Here is a 26,196-nt window from a genome sequence, read left to right on the forward strand (position 1 = left end):
TGTGACATTCCTGATTCTCGCCTGAGTGAAATAAAGGAAGCAACAGAGATTGACGAGGAAATGCAAATTCTCAAGGAAACCTTGATGAACGGGTGGCCGGAGCAGAAACATGAAACGCCACAGAGAATTCGCAATTACTTTGACTTTAGAGACACTATATCATACAGTGATGGACTTATGCCCAAGGGGAAGCTGTGATTATCCCTAAATCTTTGAGGAGTGAAATGAAGGCCAGACTTCACAAGGCTCACTTTGGATATGATAGCATGCTGAGGAGGGCAAGAGGAACAATATTTTGGCCTGGAATGAATTCAGATATCAAGCAGTCGGCTGATTGTTGTTCAATATGTCAAAAAAGAAAACCAATGAACCAAAATGCTCCATTGATGCAGCATGCAGAAGGATCTACTCCATGGCAGAGAATAAAACTTGACCTGTTCGAGCTGAATGGAAAGCAATATTTGATTGCAGTTGACTATTTTTCTAGTTTCATCGAAATCGATTTGCTTACATCTTTGACAAGCTCCAGAGTAATAGCTTTACTCAAGAAACAATTTGCTCGATTTGGAATTCCAAATGTAATCATGTCTGATGGAGGACCACAGTTCGTAAGCCAAGAATTCCAAGATTTCGCAAAGAAGTGGGGTATCACTCACATGACTTCATCACCTATGCATCAACAAGCCAATGGCAAGGCCGAGTCAGCTGTTAAAATCATGAAGACATTGTTAAGGAAATGTGAAGTTGAGAAGACTGATCCTTATGAAGCAATTCTTGAGCAAAGAAATACACCAAAACAGGAAACTGGTATTAGTCCTGCAGAAATCTTGTTTAACAGAAAAGTGCGTGGCATGATTCCACATTTTCCACAGAAACTCGAGAAACCAGAATCTGATGCATTCATCAGGAAGAGGAACCAACGCAGACAGACAGTAAGGAAATCGTTTGACAGGAAGTCTCGCGAGCAGAGTGAATTGGACGTTGGTCAAGCAGTATTCTTCCAGCATCTAGAGGGACGCAACTGGAGACTCGGAGAAATCAATGATATTCTCGGACCAAGGACATACATTGTCAAGGACCAGAATGGAACCACTTATCGTAGAAACAGAATTCATGTGCGACCTACCGCTGTTCATTTCTACAGTCGTGACCGCTCACCGATGCGTTCAGTCCAAGAAAATAATTCAGACGGCATACAGAGAAACCTTGTAACAGACTCTAAGCCGGTGAACAATCCGAACTCTACCGTTAACGTACGTAAGCGCACCAGAAACACCATCCGTTGAACTTACCGTACCAACACCAAGTTAACGGATCCGTGAAGGAAGACCTGTTCGTGAAAGGAGAAAACCAGCCTATCTGAAAGACTATATTACTGGTTGATGGACTTTGTATTCTGAAATTAAGTCAAGTGATTTTCTAGTCATTTGTGTTTATGTAATTGCAATTGATCATTTTGTGTCTATAGGCCAGAAACTTACCAATTCAGTGACATTTTGTGCTAGATAAGTGCATTATTTATTTTATATGTGTAAAATGATGAAGGTCTATTTTGTTTATGAAATTTGATGTTTTGATGAAATTTTGACAAATTTTTAAAAGAAGAGGGGATGTTGATAAATGCTGTATACTGTATTTGGAACGGGTTCGGAATTCGGGTAGAGTTCGGTGTATGATTATTATGTTGTATGTGTAAACGCGGTAACTGGAAAAACCCGAAACCCCCCGATTTTTGGAGAATACCCATACAGGAGGGGTGAAACCCCAATAAAGTGGTGGAAACCCCATAAAATTGAATGTAATGGGGTACTATAAGGCCTAAGGTGATGTTTAATTGAATGATATTGACATCCGTAAATTTTTATAGCCAATTTTACCTCAGAATCGACGGGTTTCTTCTTGTCTTGATATACTGCACACCACGCCCGATCTAAATTCGCGATCGCTGAAGTTTCGAGTAATCCGTGGAAATAATTACTGTAATCTTGATCAATATGAATATTATATTTTGTATGAATATTATTTTTAATAAAAAATTATTTGTAAGGAAACCTTAAGAATATAAAAGAAGTATGAAATATTTATCATGTTGAAAGACATTACAGTGCAATGTTTAATTGAATTTTTTTTAATGAATCTAACTAGTCCATTAATCAAGAAATAAAGTCATTTTTATAAATTCCAATCATTTATAATATGTAATTAAATTAAATTAATTAATGAATGAATCTGTTAATGTAATTATTATAATGAAAAACATTACATTGAAATTTTTAATTGAATGGGTTTTTTTTAATGAATTTAACTAGTCCATTAATCAAGAAATAGTCATTTTTCTCAATTCCAATCAGTTATAACATGTTATTAAATTAAATTAACTAATGAATGAATTAGTTAATTTATTTAATTTTTAATTAAGGTGTTTGTTTTTAAATGTTTTCTTCTGTTTATTAATTAATTTTTTAAATTCAGTATTCATTCATTATTATTTTCCAGTTACTAATTTTTTGTTTTAATGTTTGTGGTTCTGTTTTTTTTGGGGGGAGAGTGTGTTGTTGTTGTTTTTTTTGTTTTGTTTTGTTTTGTTTTTTTATGCAAGTAATAGAAAAAATATACTCATTGATATGAGAAAGCAACATGTATCCATTACAATGTAATTATTAGAATCCAGGTCTATGAAATAAAAATGTCTGATAAAAAATAATAAAAATGTGCATGTTGCATATTCTTGTACAGTTGGTATTGTAACATTATTGTGAGAATATTATTCACACCTCAGCTAGCTCTGTTGTTTTGTACTAGTGGGATAGACAGGCACCCCGGTATGTGTACATGCACTATATACACAGCTGTTGACACTTGGTCAACTTGATAATAAAAAACTTTTGTTTAAACACCTGGTTTCCCAGCTAGTCTGACCAACCCCCCTCTGGCAGGGCATGTGTATATACATTGAACCTTTACTATTCTCAATTGTACAGTTATGCTTTACAGAATTTCATTTTAAGGACGTTAGCACACACATAAGGAAAATATGAATTTTGATAATTTTGATAATTCATGACAAATTATTAAAATAAAGACCTTTATGCTCTCCATTTATCTTATGCTAGACAAATGCCTGTATTGTAAAGAATGCGTGAAAACCAGTTCCCATTTGGTCCTGCAGCTTTGTTAATTTTTACTTCCTTAAAACACTACAAGACATTGTTTGATGAATATTGTCATTTATTATTGACGAAAATAACAAATATTTACAAATAAACTACCTTAACTACTAGGGAGATCCCAGACAAACATACATAGACTTATTGAGCACCTAATATCACAATGGCAGCGGGATCTCCCTAAAGTCTAAGCAAGACATGATTATCATTGCTGAATGTACATTTAGAAGATGGGAGATCACCAGGTAACATATATACAACAATGGCAGGGGGATCTGCCTGTGATATGAAAAATCAAAACAATGTAAAAATTAAGGTGGCATATACAAAAATTTTGCCACAAAATCCAATGACAATTGGATTCCGCCACCCAAAGGACAGAGAGGGGAACTGGAGACATGATGAAAATCAAAATAAAACATATTTACATATTGTGAGATCTGTAACAATTTAAATACAACATTAGTCTTTATTTTATTTAGTTGTAAGGTGGCCAGCAACACAAAGAGTCATAACAATATTTATATATCCTTAATAACAATAAATATTATTGCATGCAGAAAAAACCGTGGTGTATAAAGTCATAAAATAAAGGGGGAGGGGGTAGCATCGAACCACAATACTAAAAGAACAGGGGGGAGGGATAGCAGACTTTATCTGAACTACCGGGCGTTGAGGGAGGAACCAGACCTAATCTGACCTACCAGGGGTTGAGGGTGGAAGCAGACATGATCTGACCTACTGTGGTTGAAGGGTAGCAGCAGACATGATCTGACCTATTGTGGGTTGATGATGATGGCAGACCTAAACTGACCTACTACAGTTGAAATTAGCAGCAGACATGATCTGACCTACTATGATAAGGGTGAAAACAGACATATACCTAACAGTCAACTACATATGGAAACAATCAGGTGAAAATGCTCAATCACTTTTAACAGAAAATGAACCTATACAAATGTAACGCTTGACAGCATCCGACTTCCATCTACCCATATTTTGAATAGCATTTTCCGAAAAACCCTGTTTTGCTGCATGTGTAGCAGCTCCAATTTTAACGCATGTTGTTGATCGTCACAGCTATTAATTATTCGTCCAGATAGCACGAATTAACACTATCCTGTATCCAACAGCCAATCAAATTCGAGCAAAGGTTCATTCATATTTCAGAATAAATTACAAAAACGAAATACGAAATAAAATGTTCACAAAAGAAAAATTTATAAAATTTCAATAGAAAATAAAACATTCTTTTCTCTAAACAAAGATTTACATTATAAACTTCGAGTAACACGGCGTACGATCTATCCGTGAACGATCACCGGAAGAATTTTGGAATGTAAACAACGAAGAGACCAGGCATCAAAAGACCGTATTTCTTCAGCTTGTTTGGATGATTTATCCAATTCTTACTTGTGTAAAATTGTAATGACATGTTTTTCTGTTAAATATGCTCTGTTTGTTTGGATAATTCCACAGGAACCGTCATTAGCGGACTTGAATAGATGACGTGCGAGATCATGTAAGTATACTACACGCTGTACACTGTACATGTTTGCATTTTTATGCATATCTATCCCTTTATACAATGCTCTAATGTCTTAGAGCTAGACTATAAACATTTTATTGTGTTTAATATAAACAAAAATTGGGTGCGGAAAAAAGTAGTGTAGACAGAAGGGGGATAAATATTTACAAATACTCTGTCATATGATTCAATCAGCTATCAATGAGCTCTAAGACTAAAACAATCATATGTATTATGCCTTAATCAGGTTGTTACTCTTATCATTTCCCTGATAAGGTCAGAAAATAGTTTATTTTATTTCAGTGTTATTTATAATAAATGAATGTAGAATCATCATGACCATTTCTAATGCTACTGCTTAAATGTTTAATAAACTCAGTCAGCAGCGCACTTACATATTGTACATGTATGTATGATGTATTGTGAGTTAACATAAGTTAATCTTTTAATATTCATAATTACGGAGCCTGGATTTGCCTCCACTCATGCGTCATCACAGTATAAAGGATTTTAAACTAAAAAGTATTTATGATTTTATTTTTATCATGTATTTTTACATGGTCACTATAATACATATTAAAACATCATTATCTGAGTTGAGGTGACATGTCTGCAGTTTCTCGGAACAAGTGATTTTCTTCTTTCAAAAATCTTGAGAGTAAAACTGAAAAACAAATGTTGAATTTTTCTGGTCAAATGTTGTTGTTTCATAGATATTTTCCTCTTCTTTTTCATATTTAAATTTCAAGACCAAAAAAAAAAAAAAAAGAAAACCAAGAAAAAACATAAAATAGATTAATACAAGCAGAACATAGAGAAAGGTCACCAAAACAAATGTATTCATACTTGTTAGCAAGTTAACAAGATAAAATGAATTATAATGTACAGTCAAGTAAATTATGTTGAATAAGATTTTTTTTAATATTATATGACTGAGGTTGCAGTATAAAATTTTATTTTTTTTTGTGATTTCTAAATGCATTACTTCTGGGTGAGAAAAACTTTCTTAAGGTGAAATTAAAGTCAATTGTAAATGAAATTTGAAGGATAATCACAATCAAAAACATTTTAAATGTGTATGAAATGTGACAAAATTTACAATCTACATGTCTATAATGTTTTTTTTTTTTCAGGAAACCCTGCACATCTGCAGCTGTACATAATGCAGTTCATGCCATATGCTGTTAGAGTAAATGTGAAGTCAAACTAGTGTCAAAGAGTCCCAAGTCTGAAATCATGGTGCTTTTATAAGGAGATCAGTGTTTGTTTTCTGTGCATTGTTGACATTAGTGGAACTGTTTGGTTAATGTCCATTTCTCTGACATTTGAATTTCAGCGATTTCAATTTGAGCGACGGATAAGAAAGCCAAATTATATGCATGTAAAACATTATACAAATCTAATAAAAACATTGATAATCTTAAATTTAAACAAAGTTCATGAACATGTATCTGTGATCTTGCATTGAAATTCATAGATGCTGTAAATGGATACTTTTAATGACTTTGTCTCATGGTAATGGAATATTTGGTTGTTTAACATTGTCGATCAATCACTTTGAATAAAAATATTGTGAACTTGATAAAGTATTTTTCCTCATTCAAGCACTGATATTTTAAGATCAAATGTCAAGGTCAAATACAAAGTTTACTCAAGAATGTGTGATATAAATGCTGTAAATACTATGAATTCTTATATATGTTTTATAAGATCTAAGAAATATGTGGAGCATTTTAATATTTCTCAATCAGACACTGATTGACATTCAAGATCAAATGCCAAGGTAATTTCTTATGCATGTTTTATAAGATCTAAGGAACATGTGTGACCTGAGTACAATATTTATTACTGTCAATCTGTCAGATAATATCAATTTAGAAAATGTATTCTATTAAACATAAATTATTAAATTTTCACACATAAAACAAAATTGAAAGTGAAATACATTTGTACGGCACTGAGCTGACCATAAACTGAGAAGAAGCTGATGTTAAATGAAAAAAGATTAACATTTCGATTATCTTAAATTTTATTTAGCAACTATATATTTTGAATGTTTGAAAAATATCAAATACAACAGATGATGAACTGAAATTTTAAATAAGAATAAATTATGAATGAAAAAAAAATCATACATTCAATATTTGATATTATAAGGCAATTTCACATTTAAAATGTTTATATGTGAAAGTCAAGATATTCTAGATCTACATTTTGTCTTGTCTGTTTGGTTTATGGTTCAGTCATATCTTTTGTTTTAGAATTGCATACAGAAAACCTGTTATACAGGCACAGTTAGACTATACATGTTCATGAATTTTATATTCATGGTGCTCAGTTTAAGAAAAATAAAATTTTACATGAAACATATACTTAAAAATTATTACCGTATAGGCCTATGATTTTTAAAAATAATTAATTATAACACACCGGACGCAAGTCGCGATCCCGGGTCTCACGATCATTGTTAGTAGGAAAATTAAAACACTAATTGTATTTTTTCTTTAATTCTTCTGGAAGCCTAATTTCTTTACATATGTTTGCAAAATTAGAACTTGCCCTCGATTAATTACCACACATGGCAATGATAATCGTAAATTTGATTTGTGCGGTGAGTCGGGAATTATGGAATGCCGATCTCGATTATTTTTTTTCTTTTAAAATATATCACATTTAATTGAATACCATAACTATATCTGATTTTTTTTCCGGTTATTCTTTTTTTTTCGTTTTGTCTAACTAATTCCTAAATATTAAAAATCTGAGAGTTGCAGGATAGGATAGGATAGGATAGGATAGGATTAGACTGAAATCACAGGATAGGATTGTGGATACAGGATTCACGATAGAATAGGATGGATTTGTCAACTTATAGGATAGCAGCACTGTATGTTAATATCTTAATCTCAAGGTATATTGATACTCTGATAAGAAAGATAACTCTTAATGAAATATATGTCTATTACATGTATCCCTTTATAAAGTTGTCAAGTTAAAGTGTTTTGTACGATTTTTCTGCAAGCCATGCTATAATACTTTGTAATTGCATATATATTGTCTTTGAAAAATAATAAAGAAACGTTTTATGAGAGTTAGCAGAGGGTTTATGAACCTAAAGATATATCACAATGGAAAACAAAAACATGAAAACCAAATACAATTTCAGTATATATCTAGTACAAAATAAAATTAAATTCGTACTGTTTGAGTCACTGAAAACCATGTAGTTTTATATTGCAAATCGTTTTTTTTTCATATTATCTCCTTAACTATTACCACGGCACCAAATCTGTAACAGGAAAGGAGAAAATGTATGGCTGGACAGGGAATCAAACCCGGGACCCCTGTATCACTAGTCAGGTGCTCTACCGATTGAGCTATCCAGGCCGATATCCACGGCCCTAACCATTACACCATATTCGAATTGTGACGCCATAATTAAACTAGGCATTTTACCATACCTTCTTAAAATGCTGAATGACATTAATTTGTAGTGAGATTTTCTTTCAAATAAAACAGACAAGATGTATCATTGACAAAGATTGGGAGAAAAAACGTTTTCAATGAATTTTACCCTGGTATATGTAAATACGATATCTGTATATAAAAATTAACAAAGATTGTCGAATCTTTTTCTAGAGGGACCCACCCATCCCACCCTATTAAAATTTTGGGACTTTTTATTAGTTTAGAATAGAAATGTTATCAATTCTAATTACGTTACATTTCTGAATTGCCGCATTCTCTCATGTTTGATCACAGTCAAGCAGAGCAAAATAAAACTAAAACATTAGTGAACATAAACTCTGATTTCCTAGTCTAGCTGTAAAAATTACTCATTTATTATTACATATTACTTTTTCAGTTTCTTGTTTAAACATTGCACATATATGTAGATTTTAGCTTAATGAACAAAAGTAAGTAATAACAACAAATAATTCAAGAATACAAGATTAAACATATTTCGCTTATCTAGAACACTTAGAGATAAAAAAAAATGTGTACATATTCTTAGTGAAAAGTAATTGAAGTTTTGTTTGCTAATGATACACACTGTACCAATTACAACTGTCAAACGACAATACTAGGATTCTAAGCATATTTTCATTCCCAGTTGAGACATTAAAATTCAAAAAAGTTTTTCAGACTAAACAAAACATTTGAAAAAAAAATTGAAATTTTTAACACGTATAGAGTGTATAATTTTCAACCATATTGAAATATTAGACAAAAAGTTTTCTATAAATACTTTAAAATTGGTGGATATCTTCTCTACAATTTCCAATATCTAGTAAGTTCAGTAGTATCAATGGTATGCCGATCATTAACGGAATGCAAAGGACACATCAATTTTAGATCTTCGTTTGGAATGTCTTTTTCAGGTAGAAAATGGTCCTTTATATCGATGGCAATCGTTTTTTCTTTGTTCATCCGACATCTAAATCCTCTTACATACTGTATCTCTCTATGAAATGTTCCTGCTATTGCATTTAACAGCTCTTCTATTCTTCCTTGAATCAAGCATGTGTTTTCTGTTTCCAAAACATGTCCTGGTATCGGGCAAAATACTTGAAGTTGTATAGATTCTTCAGTGACGGATAAAACAATGTTGTGTTGAATGTAGGAAAACAAAGCAGCATTTTTGTAGAGGCAAGATGTTCCTTGATTTCGTAGGACTTTCCAACCATTTTCTTGCATACAAGCAACAACAAGGCGAAAAAACAAGAAAAATGGCAGAAAATCAAATTGGAAAACAAGGACAGATGATTTACTTTCCGATTCCTTGATGAGATTTAAAAGTTCTTTTTCAATTTCTTTACGATTCATACACGGAACATAGTGGGATTCTGTACCAATAGCCAGCAAACCAAGTCTTTGCATAAAGTTAAGGAGCGATACCTTGTGGCATTGAAGATATCGTTTATCATTCTCATATAATTCTTTTTCACTTTCGTAATCTCCGTCTTCTATATCGGTTAATTTTCCTTCTTTCTTTAGCTTTTCGAACAATTCTTCATCTTTGTGTTTCCAGATCTTCACAAGGAGTCGGTCTCGCAAATTTCCAGTTTGGTAATATTCATTCCAATCCCCTTGATTTACATGAATACCTTTGAAATTTAGCTCGTCTGTGATGATATGCTTGAAAGCGTCAATAAACCATTGAACATCAATTATTACTTTATCATCCAGCCAATTTTCATTAAAATACAGAGCTTTTCCGGCATCATGATAATATCTCAACATGTCTAGTTTTTCATTTTCAACTTTTTTAGAAGCTCTTTCTCCTGTATAAGTAATCTCTGGAGCTGTCATTGTTATTTCCAAGGTATTCATGATTCGCTGTACGATTTTTTTCTGATTGATTTCAATTCCAAAAAAAGACCATTCTTTTGGAATATTCTCGTTCCATTGATGATGGGAAGCTATGTTGAAAAGGCAAGTTTCCAGATCATTGAGAGGTAAATTCAATTCAGCGCAAAAAATTTTATCATCTCTAATGTACTGTGATAAGTAAGACGACTCTGGAATCTGACAGCTCAGGCTCTTCCTTAATTTATTTCTGTCCTAAATTTAGAAAAAGTCATTTCAATATAGTATATCGACTGTATTTTATTTCTTTCAAGATGTCATTTGGAATTAGTATGACTGTACTTATATTTTTTGTTTTGATATTCATCTGTCTCATATTAGAACTAATGGAGTTATTAGTTCAAAAGCCTTTCAAAATGTAATGAAAGGGACACTGATCTTTATGTTTACTAGTGATCAACATGGAGGGAAACTAAATCAATTAATACAATTTAAAATTTATTGGCCTCAAACGCTTGTAATAATAATAAAGGAATGACTCTAATTCTTGGCCAAATTATCGAGTATAACCTGGTTTGGGTCGCGAAGCGAATTATAAAAAAGCGTAAACTGACCCAAACCAGATTATACTCGATAATTTGGCCAAGAATTAGAGTCATTCCTTATAATTTAATTTTAAAATAATTAAACAACTTTGGATGTAAAATTGTGTTGCTTTTTACAAGTTCAAATTTACCGCGCAATAATACAACCTTAGTAACGGAAGTGATGTGAAGCGAGGGGAGGTAATAACTGATACATAGATCTAGCAGCCATGTTGTATGTTTACATGAGGTAAGATCGAGTAATTGTTTGAAATTAAAGATACAGTTATTTAATCTTGAATTTTCCATGGATTCCGAGGACTGGAAATGAGGGGATTGCATGGATACGTTGATTAAACTGGTCGTCAAGGGAGTGTGTTCCCATACCAAACCAGATTATACAAAATGTTCTGCGTTCCTTTTTGGAAATCAACCAATGAGAGGCGAGAATATAAACAAAATTAAATTATTTCAAATTATCCAAAATTTACTTTTTGTAACATCAATCTTATTGGTGTCAAAGTAAAAAGTATTCTATCTAATGCATTAGACATCAGAGTTAGGATCAGGTGCCATGTAGGAGTGAGCATCCCCTGCTGACTTGTCAAACCCGCTCCTTGTCATGCTCGGGTAATAACGGGAAAATACGTCGTCAATTCAGTGTATAAATAATGGACTAACAATTTGTATGAAAAATGCCGTCATCAAATGACTCAATAATAAATTAAGTTCATTGTATCTACCGTAGAACTTACGAAATGATGACTTTAAACAAGACTGCTGAAATTCTTGTTTCAACAGCTTGTTTGTCAATAATATACCTCGTTTTCGATTTTTTTTGGTCATAAATAGAGCATGTTTATGCTTATCGAATCAACTGAGATATATAAACTCCATACGCAGGTGATGAAGGTATATTGCTAATTAAGTAAGGGAAGTTGACGATAGAAATGCTAATGTCATCAGGTTTATCATAGAGTGTCAAACTTTGTGGTATATTTTATCACAAGCTCACCTGGATATATCGTATTGACATAAGAATGGGAAATTATCATTGATAATTGCAAATACGTCGTCGATATATTTAAATGTCGAGTTGAAGGCCACGGCAAGTGTAGGCCTTTCAACTTATTTTTCAAGTTGCACATATGGTAAAACACAGTGCATAGATAGATTTATATGTACATGAAATTATCAAAAAATAATAACTTATGCATACTTTTAATTAGATCATTAAAAAGTTTAATAACAGTATTTACGATGTACTTTTCTGATGTTGTGTTTTAAGGACAGGTAACTCAGGTGTGAAAAATGACCAACTAAGTGCCGATTTATGACTTATCGTTTATAGGAATGATGTATAGGCTGTTTCAGCACTGGCATTGTTATATACAAGTTCAAGTTCATTTATTCTCTCAAAACCATTTAAAATACATGGTGCATGAGGACAATAAAAATATTCACATCATAACTATATTCGGGTCAGAGGTATAAGCATATGATATACATAATTAGAAAATAGCAATGTGAGAGAAAGAAAAAAGAGAAAAAACACGTATGACACATGTATAAAATGAAATAAATCAGAAGAGAAATTATGAAAGACAGACTTAATCATATATTCTTTTAAATAAACATGCAGAGTTTTGTAAGTGACCTAGCATCTTGTTTTGTCATAAGTTGAGAAAATTTCAAAATATTTGGTCTAGAAAAGTAGTACTCATTAATATACTTTTTCCTGACTTTTAACAGTGCATTACATTCAAGTATAAAAATGAAATTCATCGGCAACATGTTTTGCATCACAAAGTGTACACAAATTTTTATTTAATGGTATACCAGCCCATCTTCCTAGCTCAACTAGTAGACGATGATTAGTAGTACGGAATTTGACAAGTATTCTTCTAAATTTTAGTGGTAAAAAACTTAAATAATTTTCACACTCAAAATTTGTTTTAAAAGTCTTATACAGAATACCTTTAGAAGAACTATTAATATCAGAATACCATTTTTGTATAAATTGATATTGTAATATTTGTTTAACAACAGAAGTAACCCAGTCTTGATTAGGATTATAATAAAACTGTTCATTCTAAATATGAAATTCCACATGAATCAAAAATACGATGAACACAGTTAATCCAAGGATTTTTACCAATTTCAGATTGTGAATTAGCAATTAAATATTGATACAATATACAGGAAGTTTTCTTATCTGTGCTATTCAGTAACTTACACCAGGACGAGACCATTCTTGAATATATAATTACAGAAAGTGGGAAACGTCCTGTTTAACCATATACCATATAATTCGGGGAACTACTTTTTAAATACAGAATATGTTTTAGAAATTTTAATTGTACACGTTCCATTATATCTAAGTTACACAAAAGGCTTCCTTACATTGTTGTTTTGTACACAAAAGTGTTGACCAAGAGAAAAAGAATGCCTTCTCTCTGTCTGAATTAAATAACAAGGTCAAATGAATGGGGAACAGACTATATTCAATACTTTTAAGTCTCTTTGACGATTACTATGAAGAAGAAAATTTAATGTCATTTTTATGTGTTCGCGCATTTTTGCTTCCTATATAAATTAATATATTTTTACAAGTAAATGCAACAATTGATCAGCTTATTTGTGTTACTAAGCACGAAGGGGAACGGCCGAGTATGAAAAAAAATAATTAGGTTAGAAATAAGAAGGATGGTAGATTTCACTTTTTATTTTAATCAATAATTTTAATCATATGTAGTTAAATGGTGTCTGCAACTATACAGTAAATAAGTTTAACATTGGTGTTAACTTTTAAAACCATTGGATTCTATTGAAAGCAAAGAAAAAAATGGGAAATGCTTAAAACTGCCTTGCATGTGAACAGTTGGATACCCGAGCCTGCTCTAAACAAGTTTCAGCAGTGAGTTATCGTTCATAACACCGACCTCTAGCGGTAGCTGAAAGGCCTAGCAAGTGTTTTCTTTTTTCATGCATAAATTTTGAATAAACTTTGCTTCATATGATGGTATCAATAAGATTAAGTTTATATTTAAGGTAAGTTCATGTCAAGGTCCTGGACATTACGATCAAAACATTACTGTTACAAATTATGCAACCCCTACTTGAATTTAAAAAGATTGAATGTTTTTATTTTTGCATAAAAAAAATACTATCATATAGAAACTTTAAGATGATTATACCAAATTGACCATAATTTAACTAAAATGGTTATTAAATAATCCGAATTTTCTGTACTTTTCTAGAATTTATTAATTATATTTTATATCCTCCCTATATTTAAGTTTTTCATATTTTCACACATGGTAAAGTTATAACTTAGAGATACAAAATGATGCAAAGACAAATAAATTTGATCGTGTCCTAAGAGAGAAAAATCTCTTTTACTGATTTTAGTTCAAATCTGCACTTAGATCGGAAGATTTTGAAAGCTTACAAGTTCTAGTTTGTTAGAAAAAAATAATATATAAAATATTTTGAAACTTGATTCCTTTATTATTAATTAAACTGACATTTGAAATTTATTCAAGTCTCTGATTGTATAAGAATAAAAACTAAATTCCTTGTTCTATATACACTGTGAGAGGCATAAAAGCAGATATTTCAAACGTCACTATTCCGCCAATAAAAATAGTACCTGCTAGTTTTCAAACGCAGTTTACTATTTCTATTCTAAGTTGCACAATCAAAATAAGGAAAGACAAATATTGTCTTTTAAATCTCTTACACCTAAAAATATTATATAATATACTCTGAATATATCATATAGTCAAAAGCCAGAGAAGAATTCTGCCTTAAAATAAAACAAGAGGCCCATGGGCCACATCGCTCACTTGAGCACTGTGGCTAGGAAAAAGTAGAAATTGGTTTATAATTGAATAGTTTAAATCCAAAAGTAGTCCCTTGACTTGACAGGAAGATTTTTAAAGATTTTTTTCTATGTAAAATTTTGGTTGTCCATTTTGGTCCCGCCCTACCCCCGGGGGTCATGATTTGAACAAACTTAAATCAACAGTACCTAAGGATGGTTCCATATAAATATGATCAATTATAGCTTTGCATTTCCTGCGAAGCAGATTTTTAAAGATTTTTTTTTTATTTTTCTATGTAAAACTTTGGTCGGCGATTGTGACACCTACCTACCCCCCGGGGATCATAATATGCACAAACCTGAATCTAAACTATCTGAGGATGCTTCCCTATATATAAGTTTTATCTTCCCTGGCAGAGTGGTTCTTGAGCAGAAGATTTTTAAAGAATTTTCCTACATGTTTCTATGTAAAACTTTGGTTCCTCCCTACCCCCGGGGGTCATAATTTGAACAAACTTGAATCTACACTACCTGAGGATGTTTTACCATAAGTGTCATCTTTCCTGGCTGAGTAGAACTTGAGAAGAAGATTTATAAACATGCCACCAAATTTTTATTAATTCCCAATTATCTCACCTTGAATAAGGGCCTGGCCCTTCATTTGAAGAAACTTGAATTCCCATCACCCAATGATGCTTTGTGGCAAGTTTGATTGAAATTGGCCCAGTGGTTCTTGAGAAGAAGTCGAAAATGTAAAAAGTTTACAGACAGACAGACGGACAGACTGACTACAGACAAAATGTGATCAGAAAAACTCACTACAGCCCTTGGCTCAGATGAGCTAAAAAGGTTCACTAAAATTAATTTTAAAATGCTAGAGGTTGTGTGAGCAAAGATATTTCTAAATAATACTCCCGCCTCTCTTATGTTTGTAAAATATAAAGCATCCGTGATCAGTAGATGCTGAAAACTGCGAATGCAACTTGGTTCAGACAGAAAAAATAGATTAAAAGGTTATAGAAATACAAACAAAAATAAATTCCATTAAAATGTCGTTCCAAAAGAAAGAATGTGTTAAAATTTCATGCATCTACAATAAGAAGTTGAAGGGAAAACTTCCACGGAAATTTGGTAAGGAAAGACAGTGTTTTTTTCGGCCAGAAAAATAGATAAGAAAATAAGGTGACACAAATTAGACCAGAAATGAATCCCGTCTTATGTAGCTGTAGTGCCTGATGAAAGAGTGTGTAAAATTTAAAAAATCTGCAATAGGTAGTTGCAGGTAAAACCGCTATGGAAATTTTGTTAGGACAAGCGCACAAGAAAACAGGTAGTTGACATCAGATTTAAAAAATAAACCCCACCATATGACATGCCTACACAAAGGGGTATATCAAAATTACTATAACGTTTGATGAGTGGTTGCTTAGAATAGTTTGACGAGAATTCGGTACGGACAGAAGCACTGATAAAGAGAAAGTTAACATCGAATGTGTTTAAAATATATAAAAATAATATATCTTACATGTACCACTAATCAAATAGTGTGCTCAAATTTCAATTTTGTACGATAAGTAGTTGCAGAGAAAAAAAGACAAATTGTTACGGACAGACACACGAACATGTTAGACACATGGGCAGACAGACACACAAGGTAAATCAGTATATCTCCTCCCCTTCGGAGATGTGTTATAAAATTGCATAAGTTTCATTGCATAAAATATTCTCACATGGAATTGTCCGTTTCTTTTGTCCCAATGGGTTGCTACTATCAGAACTGTGGGCTTTGGATCTTGTTCATTGTCAGAACCACAGTAGGTATGAATAGACTTGATCCAGAAAACAAAGTAATCTAAAAAAAAAAAATGCAAACGTTTATTATTAAGCATTGAATTCATATTTTGGTATTTGTTCGGTCCTATAACACACCTGGCCGTGTCGACAAATTGAATACCGCGCGTTAAAATGCTTATATTTATATTTTTCTAATTTTTATTTATCATAATTGTTTGTCAAAACAATATACATCTAAGTATTCCTAAATACTAAAAATACATGTAGTTCCTTCTGTGTAATTCTACCGCGCTGTGACAAGGTTTCGCATGTGTTATTGAAAGTTGAACGTCGTGGATTTCTAATAATAATAATAATAATAATAATAATAAAACTTTATTTAAAGAAGGTAACCTGGTTAGTGCATGCACTATTCTTCCCCAGGGCCCTCTATATATATGTACATATATCAAATACAAAATATAGACACTTCATCAAGATACAAATCATCATAATCACATACAATTAAGTACATGTTATATAGGTTTGAGAATTACAATCACTGAATTATGAATAGAGTGTTCAAATACAGACATATCTTAACAATAACAGTACAATATACGATATTGAACTCTTATTATGCTCAAATGATTGTACGACAGCTGATAATGTAATTTTCCACATTACGCTTGAATGTTCGTAGAGAATGAGAGAATCTAATGTGTTGGGGAAGTTTATTCCACAGATGTACACCTGAATACTGAAAAGAGGTCTTGAATAAGTTTGTACGAAATTTTGGTAATCTAAGCTCATAATTAGTTTCGGATCGCAGGTTATAAGAAGTTGAAGACTGAAATTCAAATAAATTACGAAGATATTCGGGAGTCATTCCACTGAAAATTTTGTATAATAATATGTATTTGTATAGATCAACTAGTTCATAAACTGTTAACCACCCAAGTCTCTCAAACAGTGGTTTAGAAGAAGAATCAGGACTTGCATCAAGGATAATCCTTGCTGCCCTTATTTAATGGATTTAACGTAGGTCGTGGGTTTACAGGGCTTTTAAATGTGTTCGAAAACATATCATGAAAATTACCTATATGATTTTCTCTGAAAATTTTATAAAATTTGTCTGAACCGTTTTTGAGTAATTGAATTCCAAAGATGTCACTGTTGTAGTAACATTTTCAAGGGTATTCTATAGAATTGAGAGGAAAAACGTCGTTTTTGGCTTATTTTCAGGCAAGGTTTGATTCAAGAAATATTAATGACTTTTAAATAGTGCAGACGAATTTGTTTATCCTTTCGTATTTAAAAATAGAAATGATTTGCAATAATTCTATGTTAAAAAATTAATATGTCTTCGGGCTCATGTTGTCGTAATTTAATTGAAGATAATTGCTTTTATATTGAAAAATGTAGCATTTTTAAGAACGTCATAAAATATCGCGACGTCACGCTTGACGTCGTGAATATCGATCCGGTATACAGAGCAAAAAAATTATACTGATTTAAAGAAAAAGGAAATTCGCGTATATCTGCTTTCAAATGACCAGTATCATAATTATAATTATTTTTTTTTTATTTAAGTAATTGCAAGACATATACACCTCTCTCTCCCACTCTCATACCTGTTGGAAAAATACAAATACACACACATTTATAAACATCTAGTATACATACATAAGGTTAGATAAACTTCAATAATCAATATACGTATAATATACATGTACATAAACATAAACTTACGCAATATGCAATGCATATTCAATCAGTAATTATATTAAGAGTAACTATTACACACATTAAAAAAGACACTTCCACTTGGACCATCTATTTTTGTAAAATATATTTCCTGACAATTTTTCTTCTAAACAATAGTAATTATTTAAATATTTTAAGATTTCATTAAAAACAATATTATTGTTTTTTCTTGATTGTTGAAATCAGTATTTCTTCACTAGTAGAATAATCAAATTAATTGCCATATGATCTTCTTCAAAATTACCAACAATAACAGTTTTGACATTAAACACAATTCTTGTACCAGACTTTTGAAATATCAAATCTGACAATGCTAACCAAATCACAGAAGCCTGTGGACAAATAAATGTAGAAAAATAAATGCTTGATTGATTCTGGTTCTAAGTTACATATTGAACAAAGTGGTGAATTTTTTTATTTTTGACAGATATAGGTTCTTATAAGTACCAATTATTCTATTGATAATTCTATAATTGAACCACATAAGACCTGAGTCTTTTGTTGTCAATTTAAAGTTTGCATAAACATGTTTCCAATAAAAATTTAACTCTAATTTTAGATCAGTATCCCAATTGTTTTAACAAATACAGAGGCATAGTCACAAACTTAAAAGTGAGGGGGCCCAAGTCCAGAAATTCTTTGACAAGCAAAAAAAAAAAGTGAAATTTCCCCAAACTCGAAAATCCTTTTTCGTGGGGGGGGGGGGGGGGGGGGGGGGGAACAACTTTTTTCAAAGGCAATTTACTTTCCATTTCAATTTTTTCACCCGCATTCCCTATCCCAAACTGGTGAACACATAGGTCTTGACGATTTACTTTCTATATTACATTACTATATTATGCAACTATATTACTTCAAGAGAAATGCTTTCTCAGTTGTTGTACATAAAAAATGCCATAAAATGAGGTTTAATATTATTTCAAAATAGCTGTGATTTTGTTCTTCATTAAAAAGTGTGTGTGTGTGGGGGGGGGGGGGGGCAACGAACTTAATCTTGCACCCCCCCCAACAGATCTGAAAGTGGGGGGGCTAGTGCCCCCGCTGCCCCCCCCCCCCCCCCCCCCCGTGACTACACCTATGCAAATAGGTCTGTGCTGTGTTTTTGACATTATATAATCATAAATATTTCTGGATCCTTTTCTGTATTTTTTTTTTTTACAAATTCCGGTTGATATGGTTTAACAAAAGTATAATATAAAATTTAATATTGTTTGATATTTGGCCATGCAGTCAAAATGCTTTGCTTCAAACCTTCATATGTGTAAAAGGTAACTTTACAAAATAAGCATTTGTGATGCTTTCATAACTAATAAAATTGCCTTCTGTATTGAATAAATCATGCACTATATGGAACCCTTTATTGAACATTGGTTTACAAAATACATACTTATTTTGAATCTTTATTTTATTATTATACCACAGTGGCTCACTCAGTGAATATAAATTAAAACTCTCTATAAACTCACTAAAATAAAACAAGAGGCCCACGGGCCTTATAGGTCACCTGAGTATCGTGCAATAACTTTCAAACAATGAAAATTGGTTCGTGTTTTAGACGAGAGGCAAAAAAATTCGCAATTCACAATTTTGAAAGAGGCACCATTGCTTATCATTATTATAAACTTAGCATGCTTACACTATTTACCTAATACCAAGATGTAGATCAGAATTACAAAGAGAAAATGCACTTCCACTTTATAAGCAGTTGTGCACCTCACCCCAAAGAAACCACTGACAGTGGGGCAACATTATGTTTCAAAATTTTGCAAATTTTATCATAAAATGGTTGATTAATACTAAAGAGCAGATTTCAAAGCATAAATTTATTTTCAGACTTTGACCCCACCCCACCCCACCCCCCGACCAAGGGGGCAAAAAAAAACCAACCATTTTGCTAGATGCACATTTCTTCATCATAAATATATATATACTTGGATCATTGGCATAAAACCCAGGAGTAAAGGAAAAGATTTTCAAAGAATTAATGCATTTTCACTATATAATCAATAGAGCCCTGCCCTAATAAAAGAACCCCTGATCCTGGGGCCATAAAATTCACAATTTTGGAAGTTATACTCTTGCTCATCATAACTATGTGTTTGGTGAGTTCATTTAATACCCAGAAGCAGACAAGAAGAATTGCAAAGAATAAATGCATTTTCACTACATGATCAATAGAGCCCTGCCCTAACACCAGAATCCCTGACCCTGGGGCCATAAAATTCACATTTTTGGAGGAGGCATTTTTGCTCAACATAACTATGTACTTAGTAAGTTTACTTAGTAAGTTTAGTAAGCTTACTTAGTACGTTTACCCAAGAGCAGAGAAGAAACTTTCAAAGAAATAATGCATTTTCACTATATACTCTATATAGCCCCGCCCTAGCACAAAAACCCCTGACCCTGGGGCCATGAATTTCACAATTTTGGTAGAGAACTTAATGCTCATTATATTCATGCCAGCAGTTTGCCTGCTTGATGTCCAGGAGTAAAGAAGAAGATTTTGAAAGATTGCAAAAATTTCTGTGGTTTGGCCCCACCCCTCAGGCCCAAGGGGGGTGGGGACCATAAAATTCACAATTTTTGTTCCTCTTCACCCAAAAATGCTGTATACCAAATTTGGTTGAAATTGGCTCAGTGGTTTCAGAGAAGAAGCTGAAAATGTTCAAATGTTAACACACGACGGACGACGACGGACAAAAAAAAGATAGCAATAGGTCACCTGAGTAAATCAGGTGACCTAATTAAGTTTCTTTCCAAGACATGTTTTGTGTGATATTTGCTCTTTGTTTACAATATTCAGGCCAAATACTACATAACTTGTTAATATTACATAAGATTAAATAAATGTTTCTATATTAGTCATTCTAAATCCACCATTTCCGAAATCCAGTTGCAATGTTTTTCGAGAAATTCTTTTAACTTTATTTCCCCATATAAATTTACATAAGGTTTTTTCGAAAAGCTGTATCCACTGCAAACTAGGTTTTGGAAGGTATGTAAATAAATGAGTGAACTTTGATAGGAACAAACTTTTTACTATTGTTATTTTTCCTGAAGGGGTAATATTTCTCTTTGACCAATGGTTTATTTCTCTTTGAATAAGTTTAAACTTCTTGTCAAAGTTAAGTTCCTCCATTTTTTTTTAGATTTGCTGTATATGTTATACCAAGAACAGTAAAAGGTTCGGTTGTCCATTTTAATCCTGAATCAGTTCAAATTGTATTTTCTGTGTCAAATTTAGAGTCAATCCAAACTGCTTTTGTTTTAGAAACGTTAGGTTTTAAACCCGAAATTTTTGAAAATTGAAAAAGAAGATCCAGAGCACTTTTTAGACTCTTTTCTGTTCCATCAAGAAAAAGAATTGTGTCATCTGCATATTGTAGAAGACAAACTTTTTCCTACCCTATTTTAATGCCTTTTATATTTCTATTTTGTCGAATCATGTCTCCTAAAATTTCTACACAAAGATTAAAGAGGTAAGGAGATACTGGGACACCTTGACAACAACCCCTACGTACCAATTTCAAAAAATTTTGAAAAAATACCATTCTGAATGAAACAAAGATTAGCTTTATTATATAATACTGAAAACCATTTTATAAGATGAGGACCAAAATTTACGAATTTCAAAATATTATACATAAATTTTCATGATATAGAGTCAAATGCTTTTTCAACGTCAATAAGTAATATCATAACAGGAATATGTTTTTCATGTACCGTATTTATTACATCATAAATTATTCGTGTATCCTCTCCAATAAATCTAATGATCTATTGATTACACAGTCAAGAACCTTTTTAGTCTATTTGTAATGCAAGCAGATGCAGTTTTATATGTTACATTTAGAAGAGATAATGGACGCCAATTACTAAGACATTCTCTAGGTTTATCTCTTTTTGGTAAAAGTGATATAATACCTTGTTTCTGGGTTATTGATAGCTCTCCTTAGCAACTGAAGCCATCAATTCATTAGAAATTAAGAAAAGGTCAAGTCGGGCTTTTTTCGTAGGATTGTTCTTAAACCATGTGTACTTTTTTCTCTGTTCATGTTTTACCCTCCAAGGATCAGTCAAACCATGAATATCTTTCATATTCAGAGCAATATCGCTTGCTTTTTCGTTATTTATATTTGTATAATTATAGTAGTCCAATACTGTGTCCTGAACCAAATTAAAACCGCCAGCCATAATTACAAATTCATCCTTGAAATTTGAGACTATATCTGATATTGATTGAAAAAAAAATTGGATTGTCAGTATTTGGACCATATAAATTAATAAAATGTCATATTTGTTGAATACATTAAGTTCCAATACCAACAGGTTACCTTCTTGATCTACATGTTCATTTATAATTTTATATTCAAAAGCATTATTAAACAAAATAGCAGTGCCTCTGACATTAGATTGTCCAGGAGAAATATAAACATCAAAACCCCATAAAGACCTAATATCATTGTAATCATTCATAGTGAAATGTGTGTCTTGTAGAAGGTAAACAGAAAAACGTTTTTGTTTAATGTAATTAAGCACATCTTTCCTTTTTTCTAATCCGCCAAGACCTCTACAGTTTAATGACATGACATTAAAGCTCATAGAAGAATAAATAATACGTAGTAAATAAACAATGTTTTTTTCAGTGAATATACACCCAGAGTGTATTATGCAGACAATGGGAAGTATACGTAAAAAATGCTAAATAAATAACATTCAATTTGACTTAGTGCATGCACGTTGGTGCGCATATAAATTGTGATACTATTTCTAACCCAACTAAATTCACACATACATCTTTCACACACTGACAAAGACAAACACAAAGACACGAAAAAATAAAGAAATATAATTCCTGTAGACACCCGAGTGGCTCATTAATAGCACATTTTATTTTTGTTTACCCAGCTACTATGTATGTCATTCATCACCGGAAGTATTTATGACAGTTTAAATTGCAAAGGAATTCCGAACGGAGTCACTTTTTCATAATTCTTTCGTCAATGGAGTCAAAAAGATCAAACTTGAATCTGCGTTTCCAGTATTGTCCATATACTGCACCGTTGAAATACCAAGCGGCGTCGATTCTAGGGTCGTCACTGAGTTTGGAAATCAACATAGCGGAGTCCCGTGTTACGTCGTCTGCGACTCTCCACCCCTGTTTCAGCTCTTTTATGTCGTATTATGTCTCTTTTTCATTATAGTTGCTTTAGCATCAGGGCTGCACAATTTGACAATTCTTGGTTTCGGCTGGTCCTTTTGTCCTGATGGAATTCTGTGCATCGCTATCACATCAGTTTCGGATATAGCCATACCCACTTCCTCTAAGGCCTCATTAATCTTTTCTAATAAGTTTTCGTCTTTTGCTTCGGGAAACCCATGAAACTTAATATTTGTTTTTCTGAAATACTGTTCATTAAAATATGCTTTTGCGGCAGCGCTTTTAGATAACTTCTCTACTTCCTCCACTCTATTGTGCACATTGTTAAGAGCATCATTGCTTTCATTTAGCTCCCTCTTAAGCTCTGAATTTAGTTTAATTTAGTCTGAATGAAGTTAGAATTCGAATTTCTGGTAAAAACATCACTGGCCGACATAGTCAAGTATTTGGCTATCGTGTTAATACTCATATATCTGGTTTGGACATTTAACAATTTATAGTAATAACTACTCACGTCAAAGTTTGGAATGAAAACTTCTACAAAAAACATCGTTTTGCACTTTAGGTCTCCAAAAATAACAGAATCTCTGAACACACATGATTATATCTACTTCATCCAAGACACCAAACTTATTGAGTTATGCGCTATAATGGCGACTCTACCTCTCCGTCACTAAGCGTGGCCTACTCGAACGGGCGCAGATTCAGGAATCATAATTATGCAGTGAAATAATTACTAGTATCAGACATTTTTCTCTTTAAGCTTATTACGTCTAATATTAGTGAAAATTCGCGTAAAAGGCGTAAACCAATAATCAGTCTTTTAGTTTCTTTCTTTTTTCATACTTTCTTTATTTCTTACCGTTTCTTTTCATTTTCTTTTGTTTACTTCATGCCCCGATTCTTGCCAGAATTAGCAAAATAAAAGTGACCTTGTATTCCCGTATAGAAAAGGCACACATCCCTAATTCCCGTTGAAATCGCAGATCTGTAATCTATATTTGTTTGAAAAGTCGTAGGTATGAAGATAATTCAGAAGTCAAGGACTTACACCCAAAACACACCCTCCCCCCGAAATATGTTTTTTACGCTTTGTTTATACATGTATATCCTTTTTCTTTAGATTAATTCAGCAAGGCTATCAAATCAACAATAACTACTTAACTATGAATCAATGTCCACCAGATATTCTCCCGAGTATAACTAAAATGCTAGACTATTAATGCATTCAGTGTACATATTGGAAATATTTTATCAACAGGCAAAATTTTAATTTGCTCGAAGACTTTCAATGTTTACATATAACATTAATTCTACTGAATGAACATGGAAGGCAATGCAGCGAATAAGATATGTATATGTAACTTATAACAACGCATACCCTTACTTACACAGGCAATTGGGGTATCCACCCCCCAACCCCCTTCTGTTTTTCTGGGTTTTCCCTATTTTGAATTTTTAATACGTATTGCATGCTATTAGTTTTAAATACATTTATTTCGTTTTCGACTGATACATAAAAAGAGATGGCTTTTGTTTTTATTTTCGACGTCTGCCTCACTTAATCTTCACTTGATTACTATATAAAGCTTAGAGAATCATAGAATATACAGACACACTGGGTACTTTTTTGTCCGCGATTGATCTTGTAAACTGTTCATCCGAAGTAGGTAAAACCTTTTTAGGGTTAGTAGACATGTTATGTAGATTTGTGGAATCAAGGTCATTTTCCGCGAACATGCTTGCAAGAGCGTGCACGTGCAACACGTGAAATGACCAGTATAATAGATATAGCCATAAGTTTTCTATTTTTTGACTATATGCTTTGAAACTCATAATATAAGTATACATTAGTTGTATATGCATAATGACATGTGCCTGGCGCACGTGCTTGCAAGAGCGCACACGTGCAACATGTGAAATGACTAATATAATAGATATAGCCGCAACTTTTCTATTTCTTGATGAAATGCTTTGAAACTCATAATATAAGGATATATTAGTAGTATAGACATGAAGACATGGTCAAAATAGCAAGATCTCACGCGCATGCACGTGCGCTTCGCTCTGATTGGCTGAAACTAAAGTCTCAATATTTTTCATGTTTCATGTCATAATCTTTTGAAATTTTGAACAAAGTCTTAAATTATGAAGATCTACAGCATGATATATAAAAAATTTAATGAAAGCATGTGCATGCGTGCGTGCTGCAATCTGATTGGCTGAAACTTTAAATGGCTATATCTCCTTTGTTTTTTGACGAAATGCTTTGAAATTTAAAACATAGTCATGCAGTAGGATATCCTACAAAACGATATAGAAAGAAAATCATGAAATCACGCGCATGCATGTGTGCTGCAATCTAATTGGCTGAAACTTTAAATGGCTATATTTATTTTGTTTTTTGACGAAATGTTTGGAATTTTAAATATAGTCATTCACTAAGATATCCTTCAATACGATTAAGATAAAAAATTCATGAAATCACGCGCATGCATGTGTGCTGCAATCTGATTGGCTGAAACTTCAAATGGCTATAACTCCCTTGTTTTTTAACTAAACAGGATGGGATATAGAGCATAGATAAATATAAGGGACTCCTACAAGAAGGTGTATTCATCATGCACTTGCTTGCATGCACTTGCGTGCACGAGAAATGAGTAAAATTAAAAATACACTCGAATGAGTGTATTTTTTAATACTTTTGGATAACATCTTTGATATCAAGTATATTAAAATATATAGATAGTGTAGACAAGATAATATGGCCGTTACGCACATGAACAAGCGTACAATGCTTAAATTTAAATATATTTTGTATTCTTCTGGGAAGATCTTGATAAGTTTAAATTCCATTAAGTATTTCTTATTTAATAGAGATTACAGGGAATATGGCACCAAAAGGGAGTTGGGGAGCGTTTGGGGAACATCTGTAACGGTCCCCGTTACAATTAGCACTAGTTTAAATCTATGTCTAAATTTTTAAATACTAAATCTACAATTTTATTTCGCAATGAAATGGAAATAAAAGGAATCACTGACTAGTTAATATAGTGAACGATAGTGGGAAACATGGGATG

General features: G+C 32.4%; 2 protein-coding genes across 2 annotated transcripts in view; one reads left to right on the forward strand and one right to left on the reverse strand.

Annotated features, from left to right (window-relative positions):
- The first annotated feature begins 224 nt into the window (after window positions 1-224).
- On the forward strand, window positions 225-1,286 carry LOC134246637 (uncharacterized protein K02A2.6-like). Its single transcript, XM_062729036.1, has one exon. The coding sequence runs from the start codon at window positions 225-227 to the stop codon at window positions 1,284-1,286; it is 1,062 nt and encodes a 353-aa protein (XP_062585020.1).
- A 7,681-nt stretch (window positions 1,287-8,967) lies between these two features.
- LOC134246734 (uncharacterized) overlaps window positions 8,968-26,196 on the reverse strand; it is a 32,488-nt gene continuing 15,259 nt past the window's right edge. Inside the window, exons 7-8 of the mRNA XM_062729121.1 lie at window positions 16,146-16,267; window positions 8,968-10,260 (exon numbers count right to left, since the gene is read on the reverse strand). Coding sequence (XP_062585105.1) covers window positions 8,968-10,260; window positions 16,146-16,267 — 1,415 coding nt within the window. The remainder of the gene's footprint in view (window positions 10,261-16,145; window positions 16,268-26,196) is intronic.

This window comes from Saccostrea cucullata, unplaced genomic scaffold, assembly GCF_032062105.1.
Source record: "Saccostrea cucullata isolate Sc308-1 unplaced genomic scaffold, CSIRO_AGI_Scuc_v1 ctg1173, whole genome shotgun sequence".
Classification (NCBI taxonomy): Eukaryota; Metazoa; Mollusca; class Bivalvia; order Ostreida; family Ostreidae; genus Saccostrea; species Saccostrea cuccullata.